General features: G+C 37.5%; 1 protein-coding gene, 1 long non-coding RNA gene and 1 other non-coding gene across 3 annotated transcripts; 1 reads left to right on the top strand and 2 right to left on the bottom strand.

The window, feature by feature from the left end:
- Positions 1-298: 298 nt before the first annotated feature.
- Positions 299-404, top strand: LOC139118018 (U6 spliceosomal RNA). The gene has a single exon (XR_011548620.1). It is a non-coding gene; the product is annotated as a U6 spliceosomal RNA (small nuclear RNA).
- Positions 405-2157: 1753 nt separating this feature from the next.
- Positions 2158-14524, bottom strand: LOC139117326 (short transient receptor potential channel 4-like). Its single transcript, XM_070680342.1, has 8 exons — positions 13919-14524; positions 9605-9853; positions 8509-9257; positions 7210-7450; positions 5741-5935; positions 5203-5253; positions 3344-3394; positions 2158-2673 (listed from the first exon to the last, which is right to left on the bottom strand). Exons 1-8 carry the CDS (start codon positions 14066-14068, stop codon positions 2611-2613), a joined length of 1749 nt encoding a protein of 582 aa, XP_070536443.1. The 5' UTR covers positions 14069-14524; the 3' UTR covers positions 2158-2610.
- Positions 14525-14627: 103 nt separating this feature from the next.
- On the bottom strand, positions 14628-17478 carry LOC139117327 (uncharacterized). The gene is made up of 3 exons (XR_011548497.1): positions 17422-17478; positions 16855-17005; positions 14628-15048 (listed from the first exon to the last, which is right to left on the bottom strand). It is a non-coding gene; the product is annotated as an uncharacterized lncRNA (long non-coding RNA).
- Between the last annotated feature and the right edge of the window lie 1111 nt (positions 17479-18589).

An 18589-nucleotide genomic window follows, 5' to 3' on the forward strand; every position in this document is an offset into this window, starting at 1 on the left:
TAGGGCTGTATGTAACCATAGGCATGATCGTGCTGGATTGCAATTTGATATTTTTAAAGGGGTCAAGGCATCTTAGCAGTCCTTGTCAGCATTTCACGCTGTCATGACGCATGCGCAATCAGATCACACTCAAACAATAACGTTCTGCGCGCTCATACAGCACGTTCAATAGCTATTGTTCTGGGCTATACATGTATATCTTAAGAAACGTTGACTATACGTTCTAAACCGCACCGTTTAGTAAGTTTCTAATATCAAAAAGCTGGTTATATAGACATTGTCTAGCCTGAAAGAGTGTGTGCGCTTAGGCCGCACATATAATAAAATTGGAACGATACAGAGAAGATTAGCATGGCCCCTGCAGCAAGGATTACACGCAAATTTGTGAAGCGATCCATATTTTTTTATTTACTACTCTTATTGACTAACTCACTTGTTCCTGTCTATTCCTTCTCATCAAAGCGATTCTAGTTCCCCTTTTTATATCAGCTGCAAAAGTGCTGACATACTTTTATAAGTCTTAAGGTGAGAACACACATAGCTCTTGGCAATCCAAGCACAGTGGGACGATTTGTGATTTGCCCACACTCTGTATAACAAAAATGTTTGCAAAAATGGCTATCAGACTTCTGTATCTTTTCTTATGTAGGTAGAAATCAAAGTATTATATATCATGTCATTGCTCTTTATAATGTCGGTATCAGACAGCCACGATGCTGTATAACAGGACATACATACAAGGCAAAGGGGAGACAGGTCCAACTCAGGCACACCGACTCACTCAGCCACACACTCACAGGTAGACTCACAGACTGATCTATCAGTGGCTGGGCCGTGAGGCCTAGTCATGGTTCCCACCACATATTAAAGACATGTACAAGCATCACTTTACAGTAAATGTGACGTCCATTTAGAATGGCTGTCTTGAAAATACCTCGTCATAGCACCTTCTATTATTTTCAAAACGAAGAAAATGAATAAAATTATGCTCAACGCTCTATAAAAGTTAAACTTGAGATGCCTGCTAAGAACTCAATGCATTCAACAGAAATATATTCAATACAGCTACAAATAAAAATCTAGGTATTTCCCTGAACAAATAATAATAATAATAATAATAATAATAATAATAATAATAATAATGAATTAAGAATTACATAATTATCGTAATCCGATTAATAATTGGTCCAATTTTCAAAAAGTTCAGCATATGGGTATTTTGGGGCAGAAAGAACAAAACTGACGTCCGTTTTGATGCCTCATGTTTCCATGGCAACCATTTCGCAGTCTTAAATATCGATTTTTGTCTAATGCTATTGACAATGGCTCAGATTTCAACCCTCTCAGCACGTTTCACTAGAAAGCCCCAAAGCTTAAAGCAAAATTGAATTAGAAGGTATACAATAACTTATCAATCTAGACCTATTGAAGTATTTACGGATCTGTCCAATCTTACGGAATTGAAAGATGCCTGTCTGACTACAAAAAGACATTTAATTTACATATTTTGTAATCCTAATCTGCGAAACGTGCATTAACGCAAAGAGCACGACGAAAACAAATATCCTAAACTTCTGACCTTCAAATTCTAACTTTGATAGGCCGAAATGTGATTGAAAGAACATAACTCTGAGCCTAAAATTATACCCGAATATTTAAACATTACTTTTAAACATTTATATTGTACATATTTCAACAATCAGAGTAGAAATAAAAAGTGTACAGTAAATCAAATATTGACAAACACATTGGTATAGTAGTACTTTGGCAGTGTTTTTCATCGCATACACTGCTATTGATGTGGTGTGTTTGGACGACCTGGCTCCAATTACGTCGAGGTATTGTTTGTATTATTCAATGTAACATTACATAATGCCACTTTATGAATCTTACGCGGGAAGTTTCAGTTTCAACAAAACAAACAAACTCATGTAAAGTTTTCCTTTTCGGTGCAATACTGCCTGACCTTGTGCCGCATGTCTAGATGTACACGACAATGAAGCGAGTTCTCTGCAACATTTTCATTCCTGTCTTCATAGACAACGCCAGTACGTTTGAAGTAAAATCACGGCTTCTGTAGTGTTGTTCCCAATTTCTAGGCAACAAATCTCAATACCGAAAACCAGATTTCGATAACAGTATTTCATACGATAAAATACTCTCGACTTCTGAAATACTTCACGTTTGATACATAATTCAATCAGTACAGTGAGCCTATAAAACCCATGGATAGAAACCGTGCTGATCTTCGTTTCCTTTCAAATCCCGAAACAGCTATAATCTCAATACCGGATATAGAATTTTGATAACATTTTCTAATATTATAAATTGCTTTGGACTTCCGAAATACTTAACATTTGATAACTCCTTGAATCAATACAATATGGCGGTTAGATCTGTGGACAGGAAAGATGAGCTTGCATATAAACATGTAAATCCTTAACCACTGCTTTTCCTACCCATTCCCCATAATACATGAATGGTTCTATACCAAAGCTACATGTACCCTATAAAAGTAATAGCCGTTGAACCATCTTTTTTGTTGATCATTCAATAAGAGATCACCTGAATTCAGAACTCCTTGATTTGTTCAATTTTCAACTTTGAATTTCAATCTTCAGAGAGTGGTCTTGCATGCTTGTCTAGGTATCTTTTCAGCAGGAGTTTAAGCAGCTGGAACAGATCAGATGGATATAACATGATATTATGAGATTGTGACAGTTAAAGTTCTTATGGAGCTTTGATATACGTCGTATAAGAAAAAAGCGAAGGTACAATTGAAAGAGACTCTGTGGATGGGCGCTTTAACTATTCGATAAAAAGCTCACCCATTCTTTGTGATATCAAGTTATCTTATACAAGAACATACGCCTCTCGAATTCCACAAATGAAAGACGATCGGCTTCTGACACAGTGCATTTAAAGAGAAGCGGTCATAGGTTATACGCTCAAAGGTTGCTAGGAACCCGTGCGACTGATATAAACACTGTATCAAAGTACGTTGGCGATTGATGAAAGTTAAAACATGTTTGTCTTTATGTACATCATAAAATTTATATGTTGCAGTAACGTTGACATGGTGTATCTATAAATAGTGCATGAAATACATTGTTTGTAGACAAGAAAGTCGCACATGCGCAGCCCCGACGACCGCTTCCCTTTTTAAGGCTCAACAGTCCGTAAAATACAGTGCCAGTGAGAAAAATTGTCAAACCATGTTTAAGCAATGACTCACACTTTGTGCCACTAAGTTATCATGGTAAACTTTAAAGAAGATTGTACTTGCTTATTCGATATAAGTATGAAATGCTGTAATAAATTAAAGCATAGTCGCCAAACTTACATTTGAAAAGTTAAGAGGAGGTGAATTCCCTTCGTCCTGAAAAGAAATACACTGAGACAAACAAAGATATCATTACTATTATTGTAATTTTTAGTCAAACTGCTACACAATAGCAATGAATAAAAATCTCTGTCTATCTATCTATCTATCTATCTATCTACCTATCTATATATCTATCTATCTATCTATCTATCTATCAATCTCTCTCTCTCTCTCTCTCTCTCTCTCTCTCTCTCTCTCTCTCTCTCTCTCTCTCTCTCTCTCTCTCTCTCTATATATATATATATATATATATATATATATATATATATATATATATATATATATATATATATATATATATATATATACACACACCTAGTATGGGAGCTTACAAGAGAATTGTGCACATGAATGACATAGGCAAATATATATTACTCATTTACTCATTTCAAATATCACTGTACTATGTATTTCGCTCAACCAGAGAGGGATGATGATTGAAAGTGCATGTGTGCAGGAAAAACTATCAATTTTCCCTATACAAAGCAAGCTTAATCAGTATATAATGTAATTGACTAGATTAGGGGGGTAGATATGCTTATATTTACAAATATGTTTTGGAATTTTATCCAAAACTGTCAGTTCATTATACGTGGGCGTTTATAATGAAAACAATTGACTATTGACATTGAAATATTACAAAAACAATTGGTTTGCTACAAACGGGAATGCAAGGGCTTACATACAATACACTCGAATTTAAACACAAATCATGTGCTCCATATTGGTTAATTATAAAGAGAAGTATATTTTTCATAGGAGTAAGACCTGCTGTGTTTGAAATGTGAAAAAGCAAGCTCACATTCCAAGGAATAAGTATATAATAGAGGCATGAACGAGGGGTGTGAAAATAGTGTAAAGAAGGAGGTTAAGCTTCTAACTTTGGTACGGGGCGATGATCATGTTCAGATACAGAACCCCTATGAATTCCATTGGCCCACTTCTGTAATTACTGGTGGCTCCCTTACTAAGTTTCCTAATGGTTTCGACATTACCAATGAATCTATGCTGGGACGTTATTGTCTCGTTACGGGTTAGTTGTGTCATACTTATGACGGACCCTGTTTGCAAAGTCATTCCATTAACCATTACAGTTTTGAAAGAAGATTAATGTATACATCGGTTGTTACATTACAGGACAACAATGTGACCACCGAATTCACACATTTCTTTCCATGTGGTTTTTCAAATCTTGAATGGTAATGGAAATAAATGTCCTAAACATTCTACAAGAGTATCTCTGACACGCTCTTCAACATTGAAGTTTACGCATAGACCACTCTGAATAAAATCAGATGTAGAGATGGCGACATTTTCTCCTTTGCTTGTGCTTTACCGTTCTCGTTAGCTGCTAGTCTCCTCGCTACATGACCCACTACCATGCAAGATGGCGCTTTACAAAAGCCAATAATATTGTTTCAAACAAGATTGGAGTTGCACGCGAGAATGGTGTGAGATGAGTTACGAGTTTCCCTTGGTTTTGTTTTGACTTTAAACAGGCAGCCTATCTTAATTATTTAATCTGGCGTTGCTGATTTTCAAGGTAGCTTGCAGTTGCTATGAGTGTAAGCAAATTTGATCAGAAGCTTCATTTTCGAACAGTGTTAATGGTAAGTGACGTTGAAAATGTCTTTCCTGTATGTCGGTCGTTCTGGCCGATACACGAGATTTGAACGCGATCTTCTACAGAAGTGCGTTAGATGTAGTGAGGCAACTATAAGCAAAAGAGAACAGCCTTAAACAAGCAAAGATGTAAACATCGCCATCACAACATCTGATGTTAATCAGATTGAGTGTTGACGCGCAAGACACAGTACCTCTTCGCTGGTTTGTTCTCTTGGGTTGGTTGTCACTTTCATCATTGAAAACTACATCAAACAAATAAAAAATACAGGACAGCGTCAAAATAACGCTAACATTGAAAGCACTAATGTCTTATTTCTGTCTTTAGTTCTGATGTACTATTTATGGCAACTACTTAAGGCTCAGAACACACAAGAAATTAAAAGTTTCATTATCGGGACGAGAGCGTATTACCGCCGTCTATGATTATTTCATTATGCGTTCGTTACAATTGACAAAAATATTGCCTCTCCGAAAAACCATGATAATGTGGGATGGTAGCAGCATTATGAGTTGTTAGCCCTTGTTTAGAAGATTCTATTTCTGACGGGAGAAACTGTAAAACAAACAGGAATTATATTAAGACCGAAATTCGCCGAACTTGTTTTTGCATTATCGCTGTTTTGCGAAAAGAAAGTATTCACGATTTAAATTTCAGAAAGAAATTTCGGAATGTGAACTAGTCGTGCCCCCGTTGTGTCCGCCACCACAATATAATGATTGAAGCTTTACCTCAGTGGAGGGTCCTTCCTTTTTATGCTGTTCATCGGGAAAGCAGAGACAGTACAAATAAAGGATTGGAGGCGTGACACAGATCAGCAGAAGATAAAACACGAACGTCAGTGCATTCGAATTAGATCCTTGGTCAACAATGTACTCCAACCATATTCTCGATCTTTCAAATTTCCACTCCAGGTCGATGTCAGCCTGTTATATTTGAAGGCGATAAATTGATATCCGTGTTTAGAGCGCTTCCATGTGAATATGTATCGTTTGCACCGCCCAATTTAGACCTTTCCTGGCAAAAAATACTCTCTAATCGTTCTAAGTCTCGACAATCTACATCTATGTCATCAATTTTGTTGCGTCGGAACTTTATTTCGCGTCAAGGTGTTCTTTTGTACAGACGCGGTGTCGATCTTCGACATGCTCGTTTTCAACGTAAAAAACAATGATAGTGGTTGGTATTTCTCCAGCAATAAAAAAATTGTGTCAGGCATGAATATTTCACGAAAATCATTTAAACTTATAAGAATATAATTACAACCGTGGCAAAGCCAGTGCATAGATAACTGATTGTAATACAAACAGAAACTGCAATAGCAACAAGTACTGGAAAACCTTAAAGTATAGAAGCGGCACCTTTATTTTACTGATAAAGAGCTAATAAACCATGGGGTGCTGGGTTTAGATATGAGAAGTCTCCTTGCCAAACATAAATATAAGAAATCAACTTGGCATGGATTTCCTGAAGACAGTACCATTTAACGCCACCCTGCTTACTGACAGCGACAAAGTATAGATAAACAAGGCGCAGTTAGACTACATATTAATTACTATTAGTGTTTGTATTACAATCAGTTACCTATGCACTGGCTTTGCCGCGGTTGTAAAATATACCCGCTCAGCAAAGTTTTAGTGCTTTTGCTTTAGTTTTGTCGCCAATGTAGAAGTTCGTATTCAAATACTTATACCCGACCATCTTAGTGTCGGACGTATATGCCATGGATTGGACCCATTATCATATTTTCAATCCTCAACAATGTGTAACCGTACTCTCTGTGCCCGAGTTCAGAGGTTGCCATAAAGCCATTATGGTGATAACCGGGAGGGCATATTGTATACATTTTGTGTGTGTGTGTGTATATATATATATATATATATATATATATATATATATATATATATATATATATATATATATATATATATATATATATATATATAGTTATATATAGTTATATAGTTATAGGTATGTAGGTATCCGCTCAACAGCTAAGCAATGACTGTATTCTTTTAGACTTCACCCAACTTATCTACTTCACGTATTCTGATCCTCGCCGTTCCACTTTATAACGGCCAGGGCACACCAGAGCACATAAAATTGCGGCACAGCAACAGTGGTGACATGTTATAGAGTTCAAACAAGGGCTTCTAGTTCGTTAATGGTGGTTGACGTTTAGAATTTCAAACTTACTGACCTGCAGCCGTGTGTATCGGTCAGACATCATAGCTATGCACAGGTTCAGCAACACGATAAGCACGATGATTCCAAACAATATGTATAGAATATACCCCATACCGTTGAAATATCTTGACACTGTCCATATACGCTTTTGAAGATCTGTCGCATTCGTTGGCAATGGCTTATCAAAAGATAACGAGTCCGTTACGTCTCCGCCGAAAATAGTTAGTACAAGTGACTTTAAAGATGATGAAAACCTTAAATAAAAGAAGAACATTTATATGTACAACACCCAACTTAACCATTTACATCAAAATTGTTGACAGGTTCTTAAGCTAAGGGGTTGTGTTTGGGTTTGTCTTGATCTAGGGTTGTCGATTGAACCATAGGCATTGGAGGGGGCCCTCTACTGTCTATGGTGGAACACCATGTCAACCAGATGTGTGAACAAACTCAGTCACAACTTATACGAGCTCTGACGAAGTTTTCAATGCTCGCATCGTAACACAAATTCTCGTTCACTCATTAGATCTCATCTTGACTGTGCCAATTCCAAATTTGTGGCATGTCGAATCAGCTTTTAAAATTATAGTGCGTTGACGATGATGAAGCGAGAGTGGGAATGTTTCGGATAAAGCATCGTGGATAGAGTGAATGACTCACTGATTTAAATAAGTCGGCTTCCAATAAAGCCCAGGCTTAATGTCAACAATTATTCCGCAGGTTTCAAGTCTTTAAATGGTATGATATAATATATGAAATTATATGACTTGTTAGAAAAGGTCAAGGCCAACAGGCATAATCCCAAAATGAATTAAGTTGTGTGAATTGGTATTATCAAGATCTTTCAACGTGTTTAACGATCGCGCTTTGCAGTTTGTGGTCCAAAGTTCTGGAAATCACTCCCAGATGAAATAAAGTGTGAAATGTAGGACAAACATGATTTCGATTTTACAAATCCGAATCAAAACAATTCAACAATTTCATATAATTTATCAAATCGCACTTCCAAACTTTCGTTTAAGGGAGAGGGTTGAGGCTGAACTCACTTTACCTTGCGCATGTTTAATTATCCAAGGCCTAGAACGGTGACAAGCTAAGCTTGTACCCTTCGTCAACAAAGACACTAGACATTGTACTTGACACATTACGGCTTGATTTAGGAAGAGGAGCAAGAATCTGCATTTTTGCAAACTGGATGATATTCTTGAAAGAAGAAAACCATATATTACGTTTGATTAACCATGTAAGATCCCCGCGTTTCTCTGCCTGAAAGGTATTGAGAAATTGATAAAGTAGCATTGAAGTTACTTACTCTGTGAATTCGGACTGGTTTTGTACGACACCAACGTAGAAGTAGTACATGGCAAGGGCGTATGCTGTGACAACGTAGCCACAGATGAAGAAAAAGCGGACGATGTCATACCTCATCTTAGTGTAGATCAGTAAAATTGGACCAATGAAGTAAGAAAGGTAGAAGGGTTGCATGAATCGTAATAAGGCAAAGATAAAAGTTAGGGATGTGGCCTTACTCATATAGACAGTGTATGGATTGTCACCAACAATCTCAGGATTACCGAGAATCATGCCGATGAAAAAACAGACTAGAATAGTCAAATCCAGTATGTTCCAATAGTTCTTGAAATAACAGCAAGGGCCCTGGGATATTAATTGCCCAATCTCTGTCATACTAAGGGTCACAAACCATATTATGCCCATCACAAGTATTGGGATGTAGTCGACTTCGGACTTTAGCTTAATGTCAGAGCCTTCGACTTTATACGAGACCAAGACCTCGAAGGAAAATATTGAGACAATTAAGAAGAAGTAGTTGAAGTAATGACTCAGGAAAGCTGACTTAGGACTGTAGAGCAGACGGTGAAGTCTTGAGCTTTTGCGGGTGAAGGTGTGAGGAGGCAGTAACGGATAGAGAATCCCGTAGACGAAGAAAGCGAAGATGGCGTACAATAATCTCCAAAAAATGCCCTTGTTTTTAGACCATTGCGGTTGTCCTTTTAACCATTCTTTCTTCAGGAAACTCTGACTTCTGCATTGTGCAATAAACTGAAAATGAAAATGAGACAATTAAATTATGTAGAACTGGTGGAAAGGTAAGAACAGAGTATTTTATTCTAAATATTGACTTAATGAAGCTGTGAATAGATGTTTTGAAATCAAGCTTTTACCAACTTTGTTCGCTTATTTCTGCAACTTTTGCGATGATGTAAATTTGCTGTAAATATGTTATTAGTGATACAATTCAATTGTTTTCAGGGAGCTATCAAAAGAATCGATGTTCTTTAAGTTTTAATCGAATTGAATTGGCTTACACCTAGACCCGCGATCTGCGGCGACAAAACCTCGTCTATACGTCAGGGCACGCAAGTAAGGGATGGCGGTGAAATACTAACCATTTTTTGTTTGGTTTGAATCGCCTTTTCTGCGATGATGAACCGTTTGGGATCTCTGTCGTATGTACAAGAAGTCAGCCTTTCCAATTTACAAATACCAAAACAGCACTCACAAGTGCAGCGACGGTGATCGTAGAACCCGCCTTCCATGAACCATCGTACTTCATCAGCTGTATAGCAACAGCTTAACAGCTCGATTGAGAAAGCCGTCAATCGTTCAATAGTATCATTAAAGGCATCGTAATGTCTCTGTACATACGTGGATACGAATAAAGGAAATAATATTGTAACTAATCTGCAAAACAGTTGTATAAAAGTTGCATATTAATTAAGTACTTGAAACACCTCGCGCCATTATTCTAAATGCGGCCTTAATTAAGTATACCGGTAAAAAACCCGGATTTATTTAAAGACTCGCGAGACTCGCTGAGAGCTCGGTACCTAATTTGCATGTATAAGGAAAATTTTGCTTCAAACCAACACGCACACCCAGCGCTCGCAAGTGACGGTTGGTTGGTTTTCTCCGTAGTAAGAAAATACAGATTTTCGTTAAAGCGCTCAATAGATTTTTAAGTTGTCAATTCTATGCGTTCCTAGCAAGTGTTATCATAGTCCGGAGGGAAAAAATCGACTTCTGTCTAGTAGTTTTCCGTGAATCCCCGATGTTGGTTTTGACCGCGGCAAGTGCAAGGTCCCGTTGATAATTGCGTCGTTTTCGTTAACACGTCTTTGACGACCCCAATTGGGTATTTTTTCGAGATCAGACCTGCATTACTTTGTGTAACCGATAATTTTTGGTAAAAATCACCGGCGAAGCTTTGCTCTAAATCTGACTTCGCCTCTCCGTATTCATACATAGATGGCCGCCAGTGTACACGCACGTATACACTGACTGTGACTGACAGTTACAGGGTACGTGGGTATCTGTACGTAATGCCCCTTCATGCACAGTATCAGGCGTGTCTGTGCATGTTGCGTCTGTAGCTACGCTGACACGCACCGTGTAGTTATTTCTGCGGCAAAACAACGTCCGGGTTTACACGTCACTTTAACTCTAACAATTTCAAAAGAAATGTATACAGAATCTTTATCCACGAGATAATAAACAGTAAACTTCATGAAAGCACTTTTCAATCCCAGGTTCTCTCATTAGTGGAGTTCTCCTCCCAGTCAAACACTTAGCCAGTACGATGTTTGATTTCTATAACATTAATTACACAAACTGGTCTCAATCTTTTGTCACCTTTTGCTAATCCTGCAAACAGAGTTTATACAACCGTTTGATTGACGGTCGGTTCAAATCGCCAACGGTCATTGATTCCCCATGACCAACTCTGGAATTTCCTAAAAAATTGTCTTCCAGTCGCGTTAGACTTTGATTATAACCACAGAGTTCGATCGGCAGCAACTTCGTGCTGACCGCTTGTCAGTCTGTCAGCGTTTTTGCGGCCGGGGAAAACTAAAAAGTGGCATTTTCTGGAGCGTGTGCCTGCGTGTTGCCTGTTTGGTGTCCACTTACACGATGAACGCCGCCATATCTTCGCCTCCTGTTAAAGGGAGGCTCCGCCTTTAAACATCTTACCACCGGGTATCAAATACATGGAGTTTGCTGAATGCTGGGGTGAGGTCATCGCATAGTTACAAATACGTCGTTCGCGTTCACATAGTCCCACACTGTTCCCATTCATACAGAACGCGGGAAAACCAATCATGAATATGTATACAGAGTTTGAATTGGGTTCACAGCCTTTAACCCTTGTTCCTTAGCCAATCAATCTACATATGCGTATCCCCCTATGTTTATGACGTTGCTATGGACCAGGCCACACAGCTACGGGGAAAATAAATGTCCGTTTCGCTTTCTTTATCGCTATAAAACTGCACAAACAAGCAGCCTTGTGGTTCATTACTCTTCAAAATGCTTATACATGATTTTTGTTTGTTTATAAAGGAATGATTACAGATTAATAGAGCAAGAAATTTCAGGTGATCCGTATCGTGCGATCTGCAGAGCGGCCATGATGCCTCTCAAGGCTACATTTCAAAGAGAGGCTGTCCCTCATTATAATATCATCTGCATACCTGTGCTGTAAAAAAAATTGCAAATCCGGAGATGTTTTCAGAAAAAAATTATCTCAACTTGACCTACAAGTGCTACATTTTATTTTGTGATTGATTATCATTTACGTTTGAGCTTTAAAGTTACAAAGTTACGATACTTTGAGTTGTTAATCTTATTATTCATATTCACGGGCATGTAAACAAACCATTACTGTGTATTTGTGGTCGGTCACATGGTTCAGCTCCACCAATCAAAATGCGACGGGCAGGGCATGGTAATATAATTTGCAATGGCACAATGAGTAACACACGGACCGGAGCTACAAAGTAAGCAGGTCAGAGTACAGTGTCAGACGACAGCGTTGTCACGATTTTGGATAATGTTTTACGTTTTTGGATAATGTTTTACGTCGTTGGTGACAGACTCACAAAAGACGGCCGAATTTTCCAAATATCTGGTGAACATAGGCCACTTGGAAAATATGGCCTTTTTTCTGTTGGACATCTCGTCCGTAGCTTAAGTTGAAGTATCGGCACTGGAACTCGCCACAGAGTTCGCGTTAGAGACTGTAGAGACACATCGGCGGAATACTAGGTGGCCAAGAAGTAGGATAGTCGCTGATACAGTTAATCATGTTTCCAGTTTGAATTTAACACATTTTGTGGTCATGTGAGAAAAAGAATCTCACACACCAAGGCACTAGGATAAGATTTCTCACACTCGTTGGGATATTTTGTCTGACACTCGCTTGCGGCTCGTGTGAGACAAAATATCCCAAACTCGTGTGAGAAATATGATTCAAGGTCCTTGGTGTTTGAGATTCTATAAGTCACATTCTTTGAATTTATATAATTTCGCTATACCTAAAAACGCGTCTAACTTTCCAACATATCGAGAGTCCCATGTGATAACGCTTGATACAGGCCGCGATGGCCTACAGGCCGCAATGGCGTCATCGAGCAATATTGACTTTTATATATGCATTTTACAAATATAGATACTAATTTATGTTTATCTAAGATATTTCCGTTGCTGTGTCAACTAGTACTTTATCACCCATAAAAACTTGTTGAATACAATAACGAAGCCATGATGGGCAAACATGTATTCTTTAATGACGAAATATTTTCTTGTAGAAGAGTGAATAGGTGGAAAAACGAGAGAAGATAACATAAAAACCGCAAAAAGGCATTTTGACCTGATAATCATGCAACTCGAAAGTTCATATCGTTGTCACAGAATTTTCACGCTGTCATTAAGTTAATATTTCCATGTATAAACCATAAAATAAACAGATCTTGTAGTCTATCACAAATGAAATTTACTTAAGGTAAAGGGCGACGAATTCGGACGCGCACACGCTTTAGAACGTTTTCTGCGCAGATTTAACTCAAGCCTGCCGCAAATGGTTATTTTGTATCGCATGTATTTAACATGACCTGTCATTGTTGAAATTGCGCTTTTACCTAATTTTTTGACCCAGTGTCTTAGAAACACATTGACCTATAACCTTGTCATATTTTGCACCCCTAGGAAGCTGGTTTTTATTCAATATGAGCGAAAAATTAACATTTCTCTCCCATTTATATGGCGCAAATTACCCATTCACCTGGAGATATTGTAAAAAGTAGCGTGGTGACACCCTTTTATTAAAGTGTAAACTAAATTGTATTATATCAGGAGTTTATTCGCCCAGTTTGGTCAAAAGACACCATTCAAAGCGACAGGAAGAAAGTTCGAAAATTATGTTACAGTAGTGATATAATTTCTATATCGTCATTTTGTAATCGATACTTATGTTAACATTTCTTCACGAACATCATGAAAACTATACATTTGATAGATATGGATCTTAAGTCTTGGTATTTATTAAAATTAACTCATTTGCTAAGCGTTTGATCATTGCTTTCTTTAGTTTAAGTGAATTATATCATTTTTATTTATTTCTAACGACGCCATTTTAACGTCCGTTTCCATGGAAACAAGCGTGGTGACCCCAATTTTTTATTTCATTTTGCACTTGCACAACTTCCAAGAATATTTGTGCAAAGTTTCAAGAAAATTACACCACAACTTTATTTTGACGTAATTCGTAGTACTTCACCTTAACACTCATCAAAATGAAAACCAATTTCAAGCATTAGTAACTTATTCTTGATTTAGACAGAGAATGGTTTGAAGTTTCATTGAGGAAAGTTTGGGCAAGAGTTTGTCTTTCGCTACCTTAACAAGAAACAGAATGCTTCGTTTACCTTCCAGATATTGAGTTTCTGCCTGTGCAGAAATTCCGTCATCTCCTGGACCAATTCAAACGCTACCTGGACACAGTCCTTCACGGATGATCTGCAACACTGGGAATATGCCTTATTTTTTTCTTCCTCCAGGAGATGTAGATAAGACATCGCGATATACGCAGGGCTAGACAGAGCACCATACAGGCGAATCTTTTCTTCGACCGAGGTATGTTTCTCGGGATCTTTAAAGAGAAAATATTATTTCTTTCACTGCAGGACTTTATGAATGCAGTATGATGTTTATGTAGTATAGAATCAAATACAAAAACATGAACAAGTGGAGGGATATTTAATTTGACCGCTAAAATGCGCCAACTTAAAAAGAATTTGAAGGGAAAGCGAATGCGAAAACATTATAAACGTAACACATGTAAACTATTTAATTACTCTGAGTGATTTCGAGTTTCTCAACTACTTCGTCCGTTAAAGTTTGCACGAAAACACGCTTTAGAGTAAGAAAAGGTTCCAAAGTGATTCTTCACAGTAACATTATGACATTACGTAAAATAACAATTCCATCGTCTGTTCTGAGATTGTTGTCCATTATAATTGTGATTTTTAAAAATTCGTGCTTCTCTGTAAATACTTTATGGACTGAGGACTGTGTGTAGTAATGGGTTCGGTGTAGGGTCGATGAAACCTTGTGTGAGATCTCACTTAGGTCACAAATTGTTTGATGGTTTGATGTTTCATGGTCGCAAATTTCCTGAAACTGAAAATCCACCCTTTACTCCTTGTCAATGGAAACATGTTGTATCATGCAAAACAATACGTTCGCCTGGCGCTTTGAAGCTGAAGAAAAAGCGAATTTCAACGCCCGCATGCGCAGCAAAATAGTGCACGTCTGTGCAAAATACATTTCCATGAACGTCTGTGAAACATATGACACACATATGATCGTCTTCACGTTTTGAATTACAGCTCAGTACTGTTCCACTATACTTGCCCAGAATGCTTTCTTTATCCAGAGGCTTCGCTTTGTGGTCGAAAAGTAATTTAACCATGTAAAAATCGTTTCGTTCCGCAGCCAAATACAATGCTGTCGTCAGCGTTCCACGTCGTGTTCCCGCGTAGTTAACATCGACCCTCTGAAAGGGAAATGTTGGTACTACAGTAGTGTAAAAAATCAACTTAAGGCTGTGTTCACAGAAAAGGTGAGGGAGCTGGAGGAATTCATGGGGAGATTGGTAAATTTTGGGGTAATGGAGGAGGGACTTGAAAGTTTTGCACTGCAAATAGGGGGCTGAAAATTGTTTGGTGTCCTTTAACCTTTACTTTTTCCAGTTCCACGATTTGTGCAATCGAATTGTTCTATTGGTAGTAGTAATTAAACAAAATCTAGAACCATTTTGTCACATTTTATTACTTTTATCTCGGAAATATGTATGATTTTTCTGAAAAAAAGAACAAACCAGTTGGCAAAGTAAAGGGGCAGAAGCTGCACTTGTTGATATATTTTCAATATTTCTATGCACTACCCTATATCAAATACAGTTTCTTGCTGTCTCCCTACAGTATGCTGAAATACACATTATTCAGTTTGTCGACAAAGCTTAAACATATAAACATTTATTGGATGATAATTGAATTAGAGTCAAGACTGAAAGTTATTTGTTAATGATGCAAATGCACAGTACACATGCACAAGCTGTGTAGGCAAGCTGAATACTGGATAGGTCAGCATGCTGTAGAGAGTAGATGAAGAACACGGCTGTATAAACTGAACACAAATATTGTCAAAATAATTAAACCTTATACAGCTATTGCCCTGCTCCTGCCTATAGGAAGTGTCACTGTCGCTACATATCGACAGTGACAGAGATAGCTCTGACTTTGACATAGTTGAAGAAGAATTTGAGCCAAATGTCAGAAATGACGCGTATGACAGTGAAATATACTTGTATAAAAGATCATTATTTGGAAGACAAGGGAACTTCAAAGTTATCAGGGATTTTTGAATTGTGGCATATGAGAATAATCAAAATATGACAGAAAAAAGACGGGGTCACCATTCTTGATTTTCTAAATTTTCACATTCTCATCGTTAAATGGCACAAAAGTAAAACATTGAAAGGTAAAAGACTCAAATGTAAACGAAAAAATGTGTGACTGAATGGAATTATTTGTTTTCTACCAAATTTGCCATTATTACACAAAAACTTGTAAAGATTAAATCGTTTATTTTAGGGAATATTTTAACCTTCCAGTACTGTCAATTTTGAGCAGCAAAAAAGCCATATGTGTCTCATACTTTTGAAAAAAGCATTTTTTTGCTAGGTCACTGTGCTCAGTTTTTCACAATTTAGCAAACTGTAGCCAGGAATTCTAAATTTGCAAACTCTATCATGAACGTCATTTTGTATGCTCTTCAGCAGGTGCCATTGACCTGGCCAGTGTTGGATTAACTCAAGTCGGCTTAGACTGATAAATCCAAAAGACCCGCTGATGCGTTTTAAAATGAATCGATTTAAGAACTTGCCTTAAAGAAATATGGCACTGCGAACTGATAATAACAGGTAGTGTTGAATATCTGCGAGTAGAACTGCCCAATACATGTTTATTTTTTCTTCGCGAGCACCCCTAATAAATATGCGGCTATGATAACAGGAGACTTGACAAACTTTGATCATATGGACTGGGGGACTTGAAAATTGTTGCGGGTATTGATAGCGGTGGGGGGCTTTGATAAGAAATAAGATTTGAATTATTATTCCTTAACACCCCCCCCCCCCCATTATTATTTGTGAACGCAGCCTAAGGGAATGATATGCATTGTGGTAAGATATTCAATAATATGCACTGTTTTTTTTAAAAACCTGACAGTGCCGCATGCCGCTCAATCTCGAGCGAGCGTGTTTGTTACTAGCTGTTGGATATTTTAAACACTGTCAAACCTTTTTCAGCAACTTCTCAACGCTTGCGTAGTTACTTTTCTCGGCTGCAGTAAGAAATTCTTCGGCCTGTGTATTTATGGCCCCGGTGGCAGTGTTTTGCTCTCTCAGATACAGCGTGATTTCTCCACGCAGACGTACTAATGGCTCCGTTCTGTGAGACAGGAATAAATTGACGGCTATAAAATTGTACGAAGCGCTCCTTCGAAAACCAAACTTTGAGGGTATACTCCTTTCTTTTCTCATGAGAGTACCTCGGCTGATAATCATCAAAAACTCACACTTTGATATTAACTTATAATGTACATAGCAACTTTCTGAAGTATACTGTTTTACAATTATTCGTTTCAGTAAGACTCATAAGTTTCTAAAATAAGTACTTAATTACAGACAATTGCTGTACGTAATCTGCCCATATATGTAAGCGAAACTAGTCTCATATGATAAATTGAAATAGCGGGATATGATATTTGCACGCTATTACAAAGAGGTTAACAAGTAATTACGTCAAGGTTATAGGACAGATACATTATAATGATATAAAACGTGAATATTGATCGAGAGACTTACGTCACTGACATATTATTCGCCTTGCCGCCTTTTTCCCGTTCTATGTCCAAGGTCTTCTTCATGAAATAAAATGTCCTCAATTAATTATGACGTTTCTAAACTATGTGGTCTAAAATGGCACGTTCAACATGTGAAAACAGCTATAATGTACGTCATACAAATACAAATATGCTCGAAAGCACTCGCATACACACATAGATATATACGTGCAAACATACTACAAACATACTACAAACATTATTTGGCTTGGGATCACCAAACCATTGATCTGAACGTCATTTACACTGCTCGCACTTAGACTGCGTTCAAAAATAACGATTTGGGGAGGCGGGCGGGCGGGGGGTCGCCGGAGGAATCGTGATTGAAATAGTATTTATAATTCAGATCCTCCCCGCCTCAATACCAGCAAAAATTTTCAAGTCCCCCCATCTATAGGATCAACATTTTTCAAGCCCTCCCCCATTATCACATAGCCGCACACTTATTGTGGATTAGCGCAAAGAAAAATAAAACATTTATTGGGCATGTCTACTCGCAGATGTTCAACACTACATGTTATTATCAGTTTGCAGGGCCATATTCCTTTAAGGCAAGTTCTTAAATCGATTCATTTTAAAACGTATCAGTGGGTCTTTTGGAATTATCAGTCTAAGCCGACTTGCGTTAATCCAGCTCTGGTCAAAATGACAATCATGAGAGAGTATGCAAATTGAGAATTCCTTGGTACATTTTGCCAAACTGTCATAGTGAAAAACTGAGCACAGTGACCTAGCAAAAAATATTTTTCAAAACTATGAGACATATAGGACATATAGATGCTTCTCAAAATTGACAAAACTGAAGGTTAAAGTATTCCATAAAATAAACATTTTAATCTCTACATTTTTTCGTGTAATAATGGCAAATTTAGTAGAAAATTAACAATTCCATTCAGTCACACATATTTTCGTTGAGAGTCTTTACTGTTGAAAGTTTTACTTTAATTGTGTTATTTTATGATGAGAATGTTAAAATTTCCAAATCGAGCATGGTAAGCCAATATATATTTTCTTTAATATCTAATTATTCTCATATGCCAAAATTCAAAAATCCCTGATAACTCTCAAGTTTCATGGTCTTCCAAATTATGTGTTGGTCTCTGGTCTGACCTTATGTATATTTCACTATC

This window comes from Ptychodera flava, chromosome 18 (assembly GCF_041260155.1).
Source record: "Ptychodera flava strain L36383 chromosome 18, AS_Pfla_20210202, whole genome shotgun sequence".
Classification (NCBI taxonomy): Eukaryota; Metazoa; Hemichordata; class Enteropneusta; family Ptychoderidae; genus Ptychodera; species Ptychodera flava.